Below are 18,737 nucleotides of genomic sequence, written 5' to 3' on the forward strand. Positions count from 1 at the left end.
GCAATATGCAGAGCTGCTTGATTATCACAGAACAGAGGAACAAGAGAAGAGCAAGAGACACCAAAATCTCCCAACAATCTGGAGATCCACGTAACCTCTGCAGCAGCCTTACTCATTGCTTTGTATTCAGCCTCAACAGATGAAAGGGAAATAATATGTTGCTTCTTGGACTTCCAACTGATAAGGCTCCCACCAAGGAAAATACAAAGCCCAGAAACAGATCTCCTACTATCAGCACAAGAAGCCCAATCACTGCCACAAAATACTTGCAAGGACAAATCAGGAGAGGAATTGAAGAATATGCCATAATCAGAAGTGCCTTTCAAATATCTCAAAACATGAAGAGCAGCCTGCATATGGGGAACACAAGGAAACTGCAAAAAATGACTGAGATGCTGGACTGCAAAGTTGATATCAGGTCTGGTGTGGGTTAAAAAATTCAGCTTCCCAATCAGGCATCTGTAATCTTCAGGCTTAGGCAGGGGGTCACCAACCTTGGCTTTCAGTTTGACATTCAACTCAAGGGGACAAGAAACAGGGATACAAGAAGAAGACTGAAATGATTCTAGCATGTTATGAATGAACTTCTTTTGATGTAAAAGAACTCCAGAATCAGAATAAGAAATCAATTCCAAGGAAATAGTTAAGAGACCCTAAATCCTTAATTCTGAACTGCTCATATAAGAACCCCTTTAAAGAAAAAAGTTCATGTAAATCATCCACTTTAAGGATGATATCATCCATATAAACAGCCAGAATCACCAAGGAAGCCCAAGAACCCCTAGTAAAAAGAGAGTAATCATTCAAAGAATGAGAATAACCTCTAGAACACAATGCCTGGGACAATTTAGCATACCACTGCCTAGAGGCCTGCCTTAGGCCATAAAAAGACTTCAGAAGTTTACAAACCAATGGGGCAGAAGTAGATGAAGTAGGAACAGAAAGCCCAGGAGGAAGCTTCATGAACACCTCTTCATCAAGATCACCATGAAGAAAGACATTGTTAACATCAAGTTGAAACATTGGCCGTTGATGCTTAATATCTACATCAATCAAAGTTTTGACAATGGACATTTTAACAACATGGGAAAAGGTCTCATGAAAATCCACCCCCTCAACCTGTGGGTCTCCCCCTAACAACTAGCCTAGCCTTATATCTTTCTATGCTACCATCTGCTTTATACTTAACTTTGTACACCCACTTACATCCTATAGGCTTCTTACCAGGAGGAAGAGCAACAATATCCCAGGTCTTGTTGGCCTCCAATGCTTCAAATTCCCTCATGGCATCCTGCCACTCAGGTATGACTGCAGCCTCAGAATAGCAGGAAGGTTCAAGGATGTGAAGGAGACTAGAGATGACAGTGTTAGGAGCAGAAGCAGGATTGTGAATTATGGAAGAAATTGAGGTATTGCAGAGGTAGTCTTGAAGATAACTAGGAGGGTTGTGAGGCCTATCAGACCTCCTCAAAGGAACGGATGGAGAAGGAATGCGAGAATAAAGGGAAAAGGAAGGACTGGAATAAGAAGGGGAGGGAGAAGAAGGCAGACTATGAGATACATTAGGAGAGGGTAAAACAAGAATGGAGTCAGAAGAAGGAGAAGAAAAGGAGTAAGGAGTAGGAAAAGAAGGCAGGTCATCAAAGCATTAGAGTAAAGGGGAAAGAAAAGAAGGAGTAGAAGGAGAAGAGGACCTGAGAAAAGGAAAGACATGTTTATGAAACACTACATCTCTTGATACAAAGCAGACTTTAGTGGCTAAATTATAGAGCTTGTATCCCTTTTTATCAAAAGGATAACCTATAAAGACACAAAGAAAAGATCTAGAGTGGAACTTGTCTTTGTGTGGTTTGGTGATAGTAGAGTAACACAAATATCCAAAATCCCTGAGATGGGAGTAAAGGGGAGGCTTATTATACAGAAGTTCATAAGGACTGTTATAGTGAAGTAGAGGAGAAGGAAACCTATTAATAAGATAAGTGGCAGTAAGGAGACAATCCCCCTAAAAACTGAGGGAAAGACGGGATTGAAAGAGAAGAGCTCTTGCAGTTTCTAATAGATGTCTATGCTTTCTCTTCACTACTCCATTCTATTGAGGAGTGTGAGGACATGTAGTTTAATGTCCTATCCCTTTGGCAGAAAAGAATTGATGACCAGAAGAACTAGAACCCAATTCCAAAGCATTATCACTCCTAACTGTTTGGATTTTAGAGTTAAAGTGTGTTTCAACCATAGCAACAAAAGCTTTTAACATGTCAAAAAAATTGCTTTTGGATCCTAACAAATGTGTCCAAGTTACCCTAGAGTAGTCATCAACTATTGTCAAAATAATACTTGGAGCTAGTGTAGGTTGGTGTAGGGTAGGGTCCCCAAGTATCAATATGTATAAGTTGGAAAGGGTGAGTAGTCTGAATAGAGCTATCAGGGAAAGGTAATCTGGCTTGTCTTGCTAGAGGACATACTGGGCAAGTAAAAGATTGTTTAGGAGAAAATTTGCAAGTAATAGCAAAAATAAGTCTCAGTTTTGAAAAAGGAATGTGTCCAAGTCTATAATGCCACACAATTTCATCTTTATTCACTTTAGAAGAAACATCAATGGTATTTACAATTGTACTATCAACATTAACATCAGCAGAAACTGCAGGAACAGAAGAATAAGTGGAAAAGCAAGAATTAAAGGAAACATAACTAGTAAAAGGTTGAGAATTGGCTTATTGAAATAACTTGTAGAGGCCATTGTCCAATCTACCAAGAATCACTGGCTTCTTCACTGAAGGGCCCTGTAAAGTACAAGCATTCTTGGTAAATTGAACAACATCATCACAATGAGACAACATTTTGTAGACTGAGATGAGATTGTGTTGAAAACTAGGGATATAAAGAACATTGTGGAGAATTAGATTAGGAAATAAGGCTAAAGAACCAACATTAGTAACTTTGACCTTATATCTATTTGGTAAGGAAGCAAGATAAGGGACATGTAATGTTTGAATGTCAAAGAGTAGACTTTAACAGAAGTCATATGGTCTGTAGCTCCAGAATCAATTATCCAGACAATGCCATTTACTTTGGACAATATACAAGCCCCATAGGAAACCCATTTATAAGGTAAGAGCTTACCAACAAAATTGACAGAACCTATGAGTTCTTGAGATGTAGCAGCAGAGTTGGAAGCAGAAATTTGTGAGTGTTGAAGCATCATCATCAGTTGAGAATACTGTTCTTTGGTGAGTCCTGAGATGGCAGAGGACTGATCACCAGACATAGTACAAATATTAGTACCACCAAACCCATCAGTAGTACCAGAATCACAATGAGCAGATGAATTATTAGGTTTAGTAGTCTCAACATGAGCAGCAGTTCTACGAGGAGGAGGAGGAGGAGGAGGAGGTCCTTTGTTGAACTTGAAGTTGGGAGGAAAACCATGTAGTTTATAACACTTTTCTATGGTGTGTCTAGTTTTTTATCAATACTTGCAAGTGACAATAGGTCTAGGAGTGTCAAAGGAAACCTTGGAAGGGAAAAGTGGCTTGGATGTGCCAGCATTGAAAGTTGCAGAAATAGTTGAAAAATGAGATATATAGGAGACTTGTCTCTGCTTTTCATCAGACAAAATGATGTTGTAGGTGTTTTCAATAGAAGGTAGAGGCTTCATCATTATTATGTTGCTCCTAATTTGCATATAAGTGTCATTGAGGCCCATAAGGAATTGATATACTTTATGTTCCTCATCTTCAGCAGCTTTACCTCCACAAGTACAAACCCTTACTCGATAAAATGCTATCTCATCCCACAATTGTTTAATTTTGTTAAAGTAAGATGCTATGTCTAAGGAACCCTAGGAAATATGAGCTAGTTCCTTTTTAAGTTCAAATACCCTAGCACCATATGCCTTTCCATATCTCTCTTCCAATTCTGACCATATATCTTTAGCATATTCAGAATATTCTACACTTCGAGATATTTCTTTAGACAAAGAATTTGTCAACCATGAGACAACCAAATCATTACATCGCTGCCATTGTCTAACAAGAAGAGAACCATCTGGAGGTCACAAAGTTCCCATTGATAAAATCAAGTTTGTTCCTAATCGACAAGGCAACTAGGACATTCCTTCTCCAACTACCATAACCATTTCCATCAAACGGAGTAGAAACAAGAAAAGTACCTAACACATCTGTTGGATGAACATACAGAGGATGGCAAGGATGTGTATAGCCATCCTTGTGGAATATAGTGCGAGAAACAGGAGTAGAACATACAAAAGTTTCGTTTGGCATTTTAAGGCAAGTGAATGAAAATCAACAGAAAACAATAAGCATGGAAGAAGATTTGTAAAAATGAACGAGATTACTCCCTCTTTTGCAACCGAAAAGAGAACAACCTTCAAAATTGACCACAAATATACCAGTCGAAGCTTCGAGGAAATCCTAGGTGGACGGAAAACCCATAATTTGAGAAGAATCCACGAAATCTTCCAAAAATTAGTGTTTTGCTTCTCAGAAACAAACCACAGATAGCCTCAGTAGATAGAAATCGGAAGAAACACTCTGAATTTGGCAGAAACCCTAAAAATCGTAGATACAGGAATCACTGTCGTGATTGGAAAATGTCGACTAAAATCATCAAGGGTAGGATCGATCAAAAGCGGGGAGAGATACACACCAGAATCTACGCTCTGATACCATATAAACATATAGAAATTATGTGAAATCGGAAGAATGAAATTTAGGGTTCATGTTTTGGTTTAAGAGGAAACTTCGAGATATTTCTGTGTATCAGCCAGAGAAATGAAAAAATCGTTGTGTACAAAAACTGGGCCTAATCTATTTATAAGACCGGTAAGTAATTACCTCTAAACTGGGCTACCCAGATAAATTACAACAATTGGTCCAATATAACGGGTCTAACATTAGCCTATTCCCACTGGGCCCATTCTAACAAGGTGAATTCCCAGAATATGAAGTAAATCAATATTATACTGTCGAAATAAAGAGAGAGATGAGGCAACTGATAAGATCAAACTATTTATGTTCCCGAAAATTTGGAAACACATATATACGGTCATACAGATACCTGCTGTCAATTTTATTTGGACGGCGATCAAAGTTGCTCAAACTATATTTAAGGGACCATTTTGAACATATCCCAAACATAAGGGGCTATTTTTGTCATTTTATCCTAGTACTTCCATCTCTAGTTCTCTCCAACAAGTAGAGGCGGATTCAAGATTTAAATTTTATGGGTTCAACTTTCAAAGTTTTTAGCATTGAACCTATTATTATTTTAAAGTTATTGGTTCATATTTACTATTTTTGCAATTGTAATGAATTTTTATATATAAATTTTTACTCTGCGTTGAAAGCTATGAGTTCAATTGAACGCGTCGGTTGAACACTGCATTCGCCCTTGCTGCAACAAGTACTTATTGAGATTTATAGAATTGCACATCCTGGAATAGAGGTAATGGGAAGGAAGGCGCGGTAGAGAGACATTTCAGTAAATAATTATGAAGAACAAAATATAACAAAAAGTAAGAATATCATACAATTTAGTTTGTTTGGTACACAGGACAACAATATCTTACAGTTTAGGTTGTTCGGTACAAAGGACAAAATCATAGTACAAAATCTTGTAAAGACATTTGATTCTTGTAATAAGATCGAAACACAAAATTTGTGGTGGAAATCAAATTATAAGTTAAGTTTATTTAGGTGGGCAGTAAGTTGGTCGAAAAGCCAAAGGACCAGCAGTATAAATTACAGCTTTGTAATCACTTCTGTCAATTGTCTTGTCTTCAAATCTGAGTTTTGCACCATTGAGTCCATAGTTAATATTACTAAAAACATTGCAAGTTTCAAGAGGAGATGACACCAATTTCACACGACATGAATGTAGAGGATGGTCTAAATAAGAATGTCCCATTTCAAAACCTTGTAACTCTGCATAGAAATAACCATATGCATTTGTTTCAAATGCCTTGTAAAAGTTTACTCTTTTCTTGTAGTTTTTGCAAATAACACTCACTTTAGCTTTTGCGATTGGCTTAGCTTCTGATAATGACCATGATCCGTAGTTATCGCAACTTTGGCAATAAACCATACCCTCAATCACCACATTTACAGTAGTCTCCACTGGCTTGGCCGGGACATGAGCAAGAAGGAGGGAGAAGACGATTAGGATAACTTGGATTTTAATTGCCATTTTATAGGAAAGATGTGGAAGAGAATATTATGTGAGTTTTGGAATGTTTTTTTTTGGTAATGTTCCGGTTCCCATGATATATATATATATATATATATATATATATATATATATATATATATATATATATATATGGTATTAGTCTGTTTTTATTTTATTGTATTTTGACGTGAAGGCTACTAACTGTATTTGTTAAAGTTGGAACTTGGATTCATCCTAGATTGGTTGCTAACGTGATGACCATTTTCTGAAGTTTATAGTTTGATATAATAATTGATGAACTTAAAGGGGTTTGACTAATCTGTTTATTAATAGGATTTAAATTATATAAACCGGCAATGTAGAGATTATTTACATCATTAGTATAAAAGGCGGATCCAAGATTTAAATCCTATGGGTTCAGCTTTTAAAATTTTTAGTATTGAACCCATTACAATATTTTTAAAATTTTGGGTTCATATTTACTATTTTTGCAATTTTAATAAATTTTTATATGTAAAAAGTTATGGGTTCAATTGAACCCGTCGGTAATATGCTAGGTCCGCTCCTGTTAGTATAGTTTAATATGCGGTAGTTAATTAGTAAGGACCAATTTTACCAATTATTGCCTATTAAATAGAGTTACATAGAATTACTTATTGCGCGACTTAATTTTATAAATATTTTTTACATCATAAATACATACAAATTAAACTCCGTTTGCCTGTTATGTTTTACGGATGTTTGTACAAGCATAGGCCCTATAGAAAGTTTCTTGTTCGTGCACCCCACTTCGACATAAGGCATTCCGTATTCACACAAGGTTAGGGGAAGTGCCATACACCAAAGGGTGTGATATAGACAGCCTAATCTAATGCAAGCATTAGTGGCTGCTTCCACGACTTGAACCGGTAACTTATAGGTCACACGAAAACAATTTTATCATTGCTCCATGTTCCCTTGGTCAATAGTAAATTAGAATTATCAATTTACTAAAAACTTTAATGAAAAGTCTCTGAGACTTGCACCAAAACAAAAAAGAAAAGTCTCTAAGACCATTGTATACCGTCGAAATAGGGCATATCCGATTTCGTTGGCAGGGGAATTGCCCGAGGGTTACCTCATAATAGATCGGGCTCGAGCTCGAAGATAGAACACCAAGCCTGGAGATCGAAGTGTTCATTGAGATCGAGGCCAGCAACAATTGAGATCAAACATGATTGACTTCGAGTAAGGCGTAATAACAGAATGGCGAGATATCAGTAACCGGTCGAAGATCATGACGGAAATCCCGGAACAAATCAAATCAAAGCAGTTATTAGTGCCAATCATGGGATCTACTTCCGTTATTAGAGTTGTACCTTATTTAGGATTCCTCTATTATATAAAGAGGGATCTCATTCACTTGTAAGCTGGAGAATGATTATTCACTGATAAGAATATACACATACGCTGCTTTCTTTGTTTTACATACTGTTCATTGTTGTTTGTTCCATCCTCTACTGTTTTTATTAACTAACCTCAAGACTATCTCGAATCGAGGTCGATACATTATTTGCAGACCAGTTTGATTTATTTTATTGTCCAATTTATCTATTTAATTTGTTGTTTATCAATTGGTACTGGGTTAAATCACATATCCTTAAAACCACAATATAAGTTTAATTGTTACTCAATTTTTAGGGTAAACAATCTGGTGCCCACCGTGGGAATAAGGATAATAGTGATTGTTCAGTACTGATTATGGTAAAACACACTATTTTACGCTTGTTCTTGTCAAGTACCTTTGCTTTCAGGTTAAAACATGTCAAATTCACCAAACGCATCCACACACGGTGACAATGGCCTCGGACTCCACAGTGAAAATGAAAATGTGATTGCTCCAGGAGTCGAGGTGCCAAGGCTAATCTCGAGGGAGCACCGGTTGCCAACCCAGTCGATGTCAGTTCGCACGTTGCTCTAAATGCGGACCTAGGCGCAGATCTCGATGGGAGTGTACGCAGAGAAGGTCGATCTAGTGACCAAGGAACACAGGGCAGATGAGACGAAGGAGTCAGTCTCCAAGTGATATTCGATATGCTTCAGGCTCAGCAAGCCGTTATTGCTTAGTTACAAAATCAACATAGAGCTCCAAATAGGATCGAGCCGTAAATTACTCGCCGTATCGAGCCAGTACCGAAAAGGCGAATGTTAACGAATCGGGGACTGATCCTGCGGTAATGAAAATGCTCGAGGAGCTCACCAAAAGAATTGAATCAGGGGAGAAGAGAATCGAAGCCAACGATAAAAAAAGTGGAGACATACAACTCTCGAGTTGATCAGATACCGGGGGCACCGTCAATCTTGAAAGGGATGGATTCGTAGAAGTTTGTACAAAAGTCGTTTCCTCTAAGTACGGCTCCGAACCCTATTCCAAAGAAGTTTCATATGCCCGACATACCCAAATATAATTGGACCACCGATCCCAACGAGCATGTTACTTCATATACATGCGCCATCAAAGGTAACGATTTAGAAGATGATGAAATCGAATCTGTGCTGTTGAAAAAATTCGGAAAGACCCTTTCGAAGGGAGCAATGATTTGGTATCACAACCTGCCACCAAATTCCATCAACTCATTTGCCATGTTAGCAGATTCTTTCGTAAAGGCACACACCGGGGCCATAAAGGCCGCAATGAGGAAATCAGACCTTTTCAAGGTAAGACAAAGGAATAATGAAATGCTGAGGGAGTTCGTGTCCCGATTTCAAATGGAACACATGGAGTTGCCACCGATCACAGATGATTGGGCCATTCAAGCTTTTACCCAAGGGTTGAACGAGCGGAGTTTGATAGCATCACCACGTCAGTTGAAACAAAATTTGATCGAGTATCCAGCTGTAACTTGGGCAGATGTGCACAATCAATATCAATCGAAAATTAGGGTCGAGGATGACCAATTAGGAGCCCCTTCTGGTGCAATACATCCAAAAAGGTCGGCAGTTAAAAACCAGAGGACGTCGACAGAGAGCCAAGATCTAACAGAGACCGATATCAACCATATACCGCAGATCGAAGGAACAATGGTTCAGGACGCAATTCCGCCCGGAATGATCGAAGAAGTGATCAAGGACAGAATTCTCGGGGACTTATGAGCAAAAGTGGTTTTGACAAGTATGCCGATCCCACAGAGGCACCTCGGTTATCGGAATATAACTTTAGCATCGATACATCGGGCATTGTATCGGCAATCGGAAGGATCAAAGATACTAGGTGGCCCAGACCCATACAAACCGATCCTTCCCAAAGAAATCCAAATTTGATGTGCAAGTATCATAGCACGCATGGTCACAAGACCGAGGATTGCATACAATTAAAGGAGGAGGTAGCCCGTCTATTCAATGAGGGCCACCTTTGAGAGTTCCTCAGCGATCGAGACAAGAATCATTTCAGAGAAAGGGACGCCAACAGGAAAAATGAACAGGAGGAACCCCAACATGTCATTCATATGATCGTCGGTGGGGTCGACATTCCACAGAGACCAATATTCAAACGCACTAAGGTATCAATCACTAGGGAAAAATGAACCCGTTTTATGTGCCCGAAGGCACTTTATCATTCAACGATGAAGAAGCAGAAGGCATTTCTCAGCCCCACAACGACGCTCTGGTAATTTCTATCTTATTAAATAAAGTTCAAGTAAAGAGTGTTTTAGTGGATCCAGGTAGCTCGACGAATATTATCCGATCGAGGGTCGTGGAGCATCTCGGCCTACAAAATCAAATTGTGCCCACATCTCGGGTCTTAAACGGCTTCAATATGGCCAGTGAAACAACTAAAGGGGAGATTATTCTACCGGTGAACGTGGCTGGAACCATTCAAGATACCAAGTTCCACGTAATCGAGGGCGACATGAGGTACAATGACCTACTCGGAAGGCTTTGGATCCATAATATGAGGGAAGTCCATTTGACTCTCCACCAAATGATGAAATTCCCGACGTCGTATGGTGTAAAAATAGTATACGGGGAGCAGCATGCTGCAAAGGAAATATTTGTCATCGATGAGGTAACGCCGATATCGACACTATCAACCTCGAAAAGGTCGAGCATCAAAGGTAAACATGAAGTCAAATAGCAATCACAGCCACCAGCCTCGACCGAATCGGGGAAGCAGGAGATAGAAGAAGAAGAGGAGGATTTTCTGACCCCTCGAACTTTTATTGTTGCTGAAGATTCTGACGCCACCAAATCAATGGTCGAAGAGCTGGAACAGTTTATATTGATCGAGTACCTGCCCGAGCGAAAGGTATACCTGGGAACGTGATTAACTTCCAAACTCAGGAAAAAGCTTATTCAATTTCTTATTGATAACATAGATTATTTTGCTTGGTCCCCTTTAGACATGACAGGGATCCCACCGGAGATAATGACGCATCGGCTAGGCCTAGACCCTAGGTTCAAGCCGGTGAAGCAAAAGAGAAGACCCCAGTCCGAGATAAGGTGCGCATTCATAAAGGACGAGGTAACTAAACTTCTCAAAATAGGGTCCATTCGAGAAGTGAAATATCCCGAATGGTTAGCCAATGTAGTTGTAGTCCCTAAAAAGGGGAACAAACTTAGAATGTGTGTAGATTATAAGGATTTAAACAAGGCGTGCCTCAAAGATTCTTTCCCACTGCCTAACATCGATCGCATGATCGATGCCACGGCCGGCCACGAGATCCTTACTTTTCTCGATGCCTATTCCGGGTACAATCAAATCCAAATGAACCTAGAAGACAAAGAAAAGACTTCATTTATCACTAAGTATGGAACATATTGTTATAATTTAATGCCCTTCGGGCTAAAAAATGCAGGAGCTACTTACCAACTCCTAGTAAATAAAATGTTCGAAGAACAAATAGGTAAATCAATGGAAGTTTATATTGATGACATGCTAGTTAAGTCCCTGCACGCAGAGGACCATTTGTCTCATTTGCAGGAAACGTTCTAGATTTTAAGGAAATACAACATGAAGCTTAACCCCGAGAAATGTGCTTTCGGTGTCGGTTCGGGCAAGTTCCTTAGCTTCATGGTATCGAATCGGGGGATCGAGATCAACCCCGATAAAATCAAGGCCATCAAAGACATCACCGTCGTGGACAATGTAAAATCCATGCAGAGGCTAACTGGACGGATAGCTGCCTTAGGCTGATTCATTTCGAGGTCGTCGTATCGAAGCCACAGATTTTTCTCTCTACTCAAAAAGAAGAACGATTTCGCCTGGACCCCAAAATGCCAACAGGCGTTGGAGGAATTAAAGCGATACCTATCGAGCCCACCACTGCTTCACACTCCAAAGGCAGATGAGAAACTTTACTTGTACTTGGAAGTATCGAAAATCGCGGTAAGTGGTGTCCTAGTTCGAGAAAAGCAAGGTACGCAATTTTTCATTTATTATGTAAGTCGAACCTTAGGAGAAGCAAAAACTAGATATCCACACTTAGAGAAATTGGCACTTGCACTGATAAGCGCCTCTAGAAAGTTAAGACCATACTTTCAATGTCACCCCATATGCGTGTTAACCACTTACCCACTTCGTAATATTTTGCACAAGCCTGTACTATCGGGCCGATTGGCCAAATAGCCCGTCGAACTCAGTGGGTACAATATCGAATATCAACCCCGGATGACCATCAAGTCTCAAATTTTAGCGGATTTCGTGGCCGATTTCACGCCAATCCTCGTACCCGAAGTTGAAAAGGAACTCTTGTTAAAATCGGGTACATCATCGGGGGTATGGACCCTTTTCACAGACGGTGATTCGAATGTGAAGGGTTCCGGACTAGGCATCATTTTGAAGCCGTCCACGGGTAGCACTATTAGGCAATCTATCAAAACTTCTAGGTTGACTAACAATGAGGCCGAGTACGAGGCCATGATTATAGGTCTCGAGCTAGCAAAAATCTTGGGAGCAGAAGTCATTGAAGCCAAGTGTGACTCTTTACTGGTGGTAAACCAAGTAAACAAAACCTTCGAAGTCCGAGAGGATAGAATTCAAAGGTATTTGGACAAGCTACAGGTAACCTTGCGCCGTTTCAAGGAATGAACTTTACAGTATGTACCTCAAGAACAAAACAGTGAGGTCGATGCACCTGCAAATTTGGGGTCATCAGTCGAGGAAGATAAGATCAGCTCGGGGACTGCCATTCAACTCTCGAGATCCGTGATCAAGGAAGGTCATGCCGAGATAAAATCTACAAGCTTAACCTAGGATTGGAGGAATAAATATATTGAATACTTGAAGAACGGAAAGCTCCCATCGGACCCTAAAGAGTCGAGGGCCCTACGAACCAAAGCTGATCGATTCACATTGGTTGAAGATGGAACATTATATAGAAGTACATTCGATAGACCATTGGTAGTATGCTTAGGACCAGGAGAAACCAATTATGTTTTATGAGAGGTCCATGAAGTTACTTGTGGGAACCACTCCGGCGCCGAATCACTGATTCATAAAATCATTAGAGCAGGATACTACTGGGATAGCATGGAAAAAGACACTAAGGAGTTTGTTCTAAAATGTGATAAATATCAAAGGTTTGCACCGATGATCCATCATCCCGGAGAACAACTTCATTCAGTCCTATCCCCATGGCCATTCATGAAATGGGGGATGGATATCGTTGGCCCTCTGCCATCGGCCCCAGGTAAAGCTAAGTTCATTTTATTTATGACTGACTATTTTTCTAAATGGGTTGAAGCATAGACGTTCGAGAAAGTGAGAGAGAAAGAGGTTATAAACTTCATTTGGGATCACATCGTATGTTGATTTGGGATACCTGCCGAAATAGTGTGTGACAATAGAAAATAGTTTATAGGCAGCAAAGTGACGAAATTCCTCGAAGACCACAAAATAAAAAGGATATTATCAACGTTGTATCACCCTAGTGGGAACGGACAGGCCGAATCGACGAACAAGACTATCATTCAAAACCTAAAGAAAAGGTTGAACGACGCTAAGGGGAAATTGAGAGAAATTCTACCCGAAGTCCTTTTGGCATATCGAACAACATCAAAGTCCAGTACGGGGGCAACCCCATTCTCTTTAGTATATGGCTCTGAAGCCTTGACTCCAGTCGAATTCGGGGAACCCAGTGCCAGGTTTCGACATACAACAGAAGAATCAAATCACGAGGCTATGAATACTAGCCTCGAATTATTGGATGAAAAACGAGAAGCCGCACTCGTTCGAATGGCTACACAAAAGCAACGAACGAAAGATACTATAATAGGAGAACCAACCTTCTCCACTTTAGAGTCGGGGACTTAGTCCTGAGGAAAGTCACCATCAATACTCGAGATCCTAATGAATGGAATCTTGGCCCAAATTAGGAGGGACCCTACCAAGTCCTTGACATCGTCGGAAAGGGATCTTATAAGCTCGACACGATGGACGGCGAACAACTGCCAAATAATTGGAACATATCGCTTCTCAAACGGTATTATTGCTAAGACATCGATATCTCAGGTTTTAAAGCATGCGTTGCACTTTTTTCCCCTTAGATCGGTTTTTTCCCAAGTGGGTTTTTTTGGTGAGGTTTTTAACGAGGAAACAATTATGTGCTACCTGAGAACAATTCAACAGTATCCAAGGCTTCTTTACAATCAACCTCGAATACTGGGGGGCATCACCCTCGGATACTACACTTTCGAGGAAAACACTTCAGTCGAATGAACCGTGTCCATATAGATTAGTCGAGCCTCGATGGCAAAACATGTACGCATGCATAAATTATACAAAGAAGCATTCTTTCTATATCAAACATCTTGTGTCTCAAAGAAAATTTTCTACTATACAAGCTCCATACTTATGATTTTGTGAGAAATGGCTCAAGGGCCAAGTGCAAATATACCTCGTACACTCGGGGACTGCCGTCGACGATCGATATATTTGAGTAATCTAAACTCAAATTCATAAGACCTCAAAGAGGCACCTCTAGATCTATAGGACAAGGCCATAATTCTTGGGGACTAACACTTCGAAAAAGTTTGAAGTGTTATTGGGAAATAAGCCCAAGAGGCATACCCAAAGGCTACGTCCAAATTAAGGCGGCTCAGAGACGTCCGAATCCCGCAATAAAAATAGGCCTTCGAATTCTTTGAAAAATCGGTTAAAAAAGGCTACCCTCGGCAAGTAATCAAAAGGGTTTCGATAAAATCAGCCCTCGAAAAAACTTAAGAGGTATCCAATTATCTTAACACAAACATGCTAAGGCACAAAAAGCAAAGAGGTTTCAATCGACATCGAACCCTCAAAAAATTCAATGGATAAAGAATACGTGTTAAGGCATAAAGAAATTTTTTACTAAGTCTTAAAAGGGAAAAAATAGCCATTTTTTAGAGGCCATATCGGCCCAATCTAAAGAGCCTAAGGGCCAATACACTTAGAGTTCGAGATTTTGTTCTCACTCAATTCGGACCTAAGGGTTCCACTATTCCGAGCTCAAATAAAACTAACTTGAATACAGCTCGAGGATTCATCATTATTTGATATAAAACCTTAAGGGGTCTATTACTGTGAGTTCGAAACTTACTCGAACTCGGCTATATTACGGCTTCGATCAAGCCATCCGAAATCAAAATCCCTAACATATTATTGAGCTCGGGGACTCGCCCTCGCTTAATTAAAAAACCTAAGGGTTTGTTCTACTCTGAGTTCGAGCTATTTCTCACTCGATTATAGAGGTTGCAACAACCCTATTGCAACAAAGTTTTCACAAGGCAAAGGCAAAACAGTATTTATCATAAATCAGAAATCGGAGACGAAACAGAAAGAAAAGGAATCTTTCATATATGCAAAGTATTTACAAAGAACACACATGGTCTTACACAAAAAATGATGGGAGAATGAATCCTAAGTGCCTAGTCTGCCACGGGAGCCGCATCTTCGGGAGCTTCATCTTCATCTCCTCCGCTCTCGGATCCACTCACAGAGTCTTCATCATCGGAAAGCAAAGCTCCGACCTCATCCTCCAAAACCTTCGCACTCTCGATATCAGTCGTGAGGTCGAAGCCACGAGCATGTACCTCCTCAAGAGTCTCTCTTCGAGATCGGCGCCTAGCATGCTCGGTAACACGGGAAAATCTAACCTCAGCAGCGTCAGATATTTCCTTTGTCCAAGTGTTAGCGGCTTCAACATCGGCTCGGTAGGAGGCCACGAGCGCCTCTGCCTCGGATGTGGCCCTTGCAAGCTCAGCGGCCAACCGAGTCTCGAGCTCTTCAACCTTCTGGGCTCGGGCCAAGTTGGTCCTCCTCCACACTTTGGAGTTGATGCTCAACCGAAGACAGTTGGGCCTGAACCGCATCTTTCTCTGAGGCGAGACGGTCCATATTCTGCTTCCACCCCAAAGTCTCTGCCTCTTTTATCTTGGCCTCCTCACGAAGCTGCACAACCAATTCGGCCTTCTACTGAACCAACAGGATCAAAGTGTTAGTCGCTAATATCAAGTTAATACATAACAAGCTCCCAAAAATTTACATTACCCGTTCAATGAGCTCGGTCTGATCTTGATGAGCTCTTGTCAGCTCGGCTCGAATACTTATGATCTCCTCTTCTTTTTTCACATAGAGGAGTTTGAGGGCGTCTCTCTCCTCCGTAAGCTTTTTGAGATCGGCCTCACATCGGGCTAGCTCAGCCCGGTATTTGGAGGACGCTTCTCGATGGAGCGCCGTAGCCTGTACAGAAAGGAAGGAAATCAGACTTAGAGAAATAAGAACAAACGCAAACATGGTAACATGGGCTAAAACTCACTTGGTTCAAAAGCCGCTGAGCATCATAAAAAATGAGTGATGCGTCCAGGTCGGGAACATCATCGACCCCCACGAAGCAGCCGCGAAATATATCATCCCCTTCGGGGGGCCGTCCCCACATTGGGGGTCCCCATAGACAGGGCAGCCCAAAACTGCCCCTCAGAGAACGTGGGGTCGGGCGGCGAATCATCAATGATAATTGCCCCGAGCGAGTCACTTGGGGCATTATCTTCTCTTTGAAGGGCCCCAGAACTAGACCCTTCGGGCACACCCGCCGGTTGCTCATCACGGCAGGAGGCATCATCATCACCCGATGACTCGGGGACTCTTCTCGGACCTTCCTCCGAGATCACCTCGGTCTGCGGCTGAACCTCCTCGACCGTCACCGGCTCAGCAGTTCTCGAAGCTTCGATGCCTCCCTTCTTTCGAGCCACCAGAAGGCAGTCGACACATTCTCCCTCCTCGTCTTCATCTCGTAGTGTTTGGACTACATCGGCAGACAGAACGGCGGGGTCAGTCTTCGACTTTCAAGCCCTGCTTTTCCTGGGCTTTAGGGTATCTAGGGGCAAGGCCCTTCTCCTTTTCTTGTCTTTGGTCGACTTCGGGACCTCCTCTTCCCCGGGGGGAGGCGGCCTCATGACGACATTGTCTCCAAGACCTGTATGAGAAGAAATCAAGTTAAAAAGAAGTATTTCACAGGAAAGCATCAAACATGGACAGAGGAACTTACCATGATTTTTGGCCTCCCATCGACCCTTGGCCAAATCGCGCCACGAGTGCTCGGCATACGAAGAGGTTGAAAATAGTTGTCGAACCTAACCTGCAAGGTCCGAGACTGCACCAGGAAACCAGGGGGAAGCTGCACCATAAAGAAGAATATAGATGAGAAGAGGTAAAGAAAACATAACAAGTAATTAAACGTTATCGGTGAGGTTCTACTTGCGTTTCATGTTCCATTCTTCGGGGAATGGCATCTTCTCGACGTGTATTAAGTAGGAGGTCCTGACTCGGACAAACCGGCCCATCCATCCTCGGTCCTTGTCCTTGTCTATGCTCGAGAACAGCACCTTCGTGGCCCGGCATTGAAGCCTTATTAGTCCGCCCCGATAAAGACAGGGGCTGTATAACCTAATGAAATGATCGAGGGTGAAAGACATCCCTTCGACCTTGCTCGAGAAGAATCTGAGCAAAATGACAATGCGCCAAAAAGAGGGGTAGATCTGGCCGAGGGTTACCCGGTATTGGCGGCAGAAGTCGATTATGATAGGATCGACGGAACCCAGTGTGAAAGGGTAAGTATACACACTTAAGAACCCTTTCACATGAGTGGTGATGTCTTCCTCGGGGGTAGGAATCACCACCTCTTTATTCTCACAGTGGCAGTCTTTTTTTACCTGCTCGAGATCGCCTTCGGATATCGAACAGATGTATCTAGACATGGGCTTGCATCGGCCAAGAACCGAAGAGGGTTTTTCGACCTTAAAGTCAGAAGTAAGTTCACATGGCCCGTGGATGCACTCTTCGATGCGTGGCTCCACCGGTGTTTTGTCACCGGCCGGCCGCGATGAGGAGGCCTTTTCTTCTTGAGGAATGGTCTTTGATATTTTTGCCATTGCTATATGAGGTTTAAGGAAGAAAAAGGCGGAATTTGTGTTTTAATAAGAGATTGGCAAACGGAAATCGGCAAAGTTGATGAACTTGAAGAGAATAGAAGAGCTTTTGAAGATTAGAAGAAGTTTGAAAGTAAAGTTTGAGAAGATTATGAAGGTGGTCTATTTATAATAGCCACTTTGATGGTTTGAAAGCACTGGTGGCCGACCATCAACTGGCGTTAATTAATGACCTTGGGAACTGTGCAGACACGACACTTCAATTGCTTATGTCGCTTACGTCACGATGTTGGCGTAATAATTGATCGAGGTATTAAATCGAAGTCTCAAATTCATTTCTTCTCGTTACACTCCAAAAAACGAAGGGACTATCTGTATACGATCGAAATCGGGCATATCCGATTTCGTTGGCAGGGGAGTTGCCCCGAGGGTAACCTCATAATAGATCGGGCTCGAGCTCGAGCTCGAAGATAGAACATCAAGCCTGGAGATCGAAGTGTTCATTGAGATCGAGGCCAGCAACAATCGAGATCAAGCATGATTGAATTCGAGTAAGGCGTAATAACAGAATGGCGAGATATCGATAACCGGTCGAAGATCATGACGGAAATTCCGGAACAGATCAAATCAAATCAGTTATTAGTGCCAATCATGGGATCTACTTCCGTTATTAGAGTTGTACCTTATTTAGGATTCCTCTATTATATAAAGAGGGATCTCATTTACTTGTAAGCTGGAGAATGATTATTCACTGATAAGAATATACACATATGCTGCTTTCTTTATTTTACATACTGTTCATTGTTGTTTGTTCCATTCTCTACTGTTCTTATTAACTAACCTCAAGACTATCTCGAATCGAGGTCGATACATTGTTTGCAGACCAGTTTGATTTATTTTATTGTCCAATTTATCTATTTAATTCGTTGTTTATCAATTAGTACTTGGTTAAATCACATATCCTTAAAACCACAATATACGTTTAATTGTTACTCAATTTTTAGGGTAAACAACCATTTTTTAGGATGCTATCCTCGTTTAGTATTATTAGTTTGGTAATAATGTATCCGTGGAAATTATACACCGAGGACATAACAAATTAAATATTCTTGTCAAAATTTTCTGTTGTTATTAAAAAATAAGTATAAAATTATGATTTGTTCATTGAA

The 18,737-nt window shown here is 41.1% G+C and overlaps 2 protein-coding genes across 2 annotated transcripts; both read right to left on the reverse strand.

Annotated features, from left to right (window-relative positions):
• Positions 1–612: 612 nt before the first annotated feature.
• On the reverse strand, positions 613–2,837 carry LOC142167976 (uncharacterized). The gene is made up of 5 exons (XM_075228620.1): positions 2,750–2,837; positions 2,463–2,638; positions 1,695–1,780; positions 1,207–1,550; positions 613–1,043 (listed from the first exon to the last, which is right to left on the reverse strand). Exons 1-5 carry the CDS (start codon positions 2,835–2,837, stop codon positions 613–615), a joined length of 1,125 nt encoding a protein of 374 aa, XP_075084721.1.
• Positions 2,838–5,706: 2,869 nt separating this feature from the next.
• On the reverse strand, positions 5,707–6,204 carry LOC107815444 (non-classical arabinogalactan protein 30-like). The gene has a single exon (XM_016641021.2). The coding sequence runs from the start codon at positions 6,202–6,204 to the stop codon at positions 5,707–5,709; it is 498 nt and encodes a 165-aa protein (XP_016496507.1).
• Positions 6,205–18,737: the final 12,533 nt, after the last annotated feature.

This window comes from Nicotiana tabacum, chromosome 13 (genome assembly GCF_000715075.1).
Source record: "Nicotiana tabacum cultivar K326 chromosome 13, ASM71507v2, whole genome shotgun sequence".
In the NCBI taxonomy this organism is placed as follows: domain Eukaryota; kingdom Viridiplantae; phylum Streptophyta; class Magnoliopsida; order Solanales; family Solanaceae; genus Nicotiana; species Nicotiana tabacum.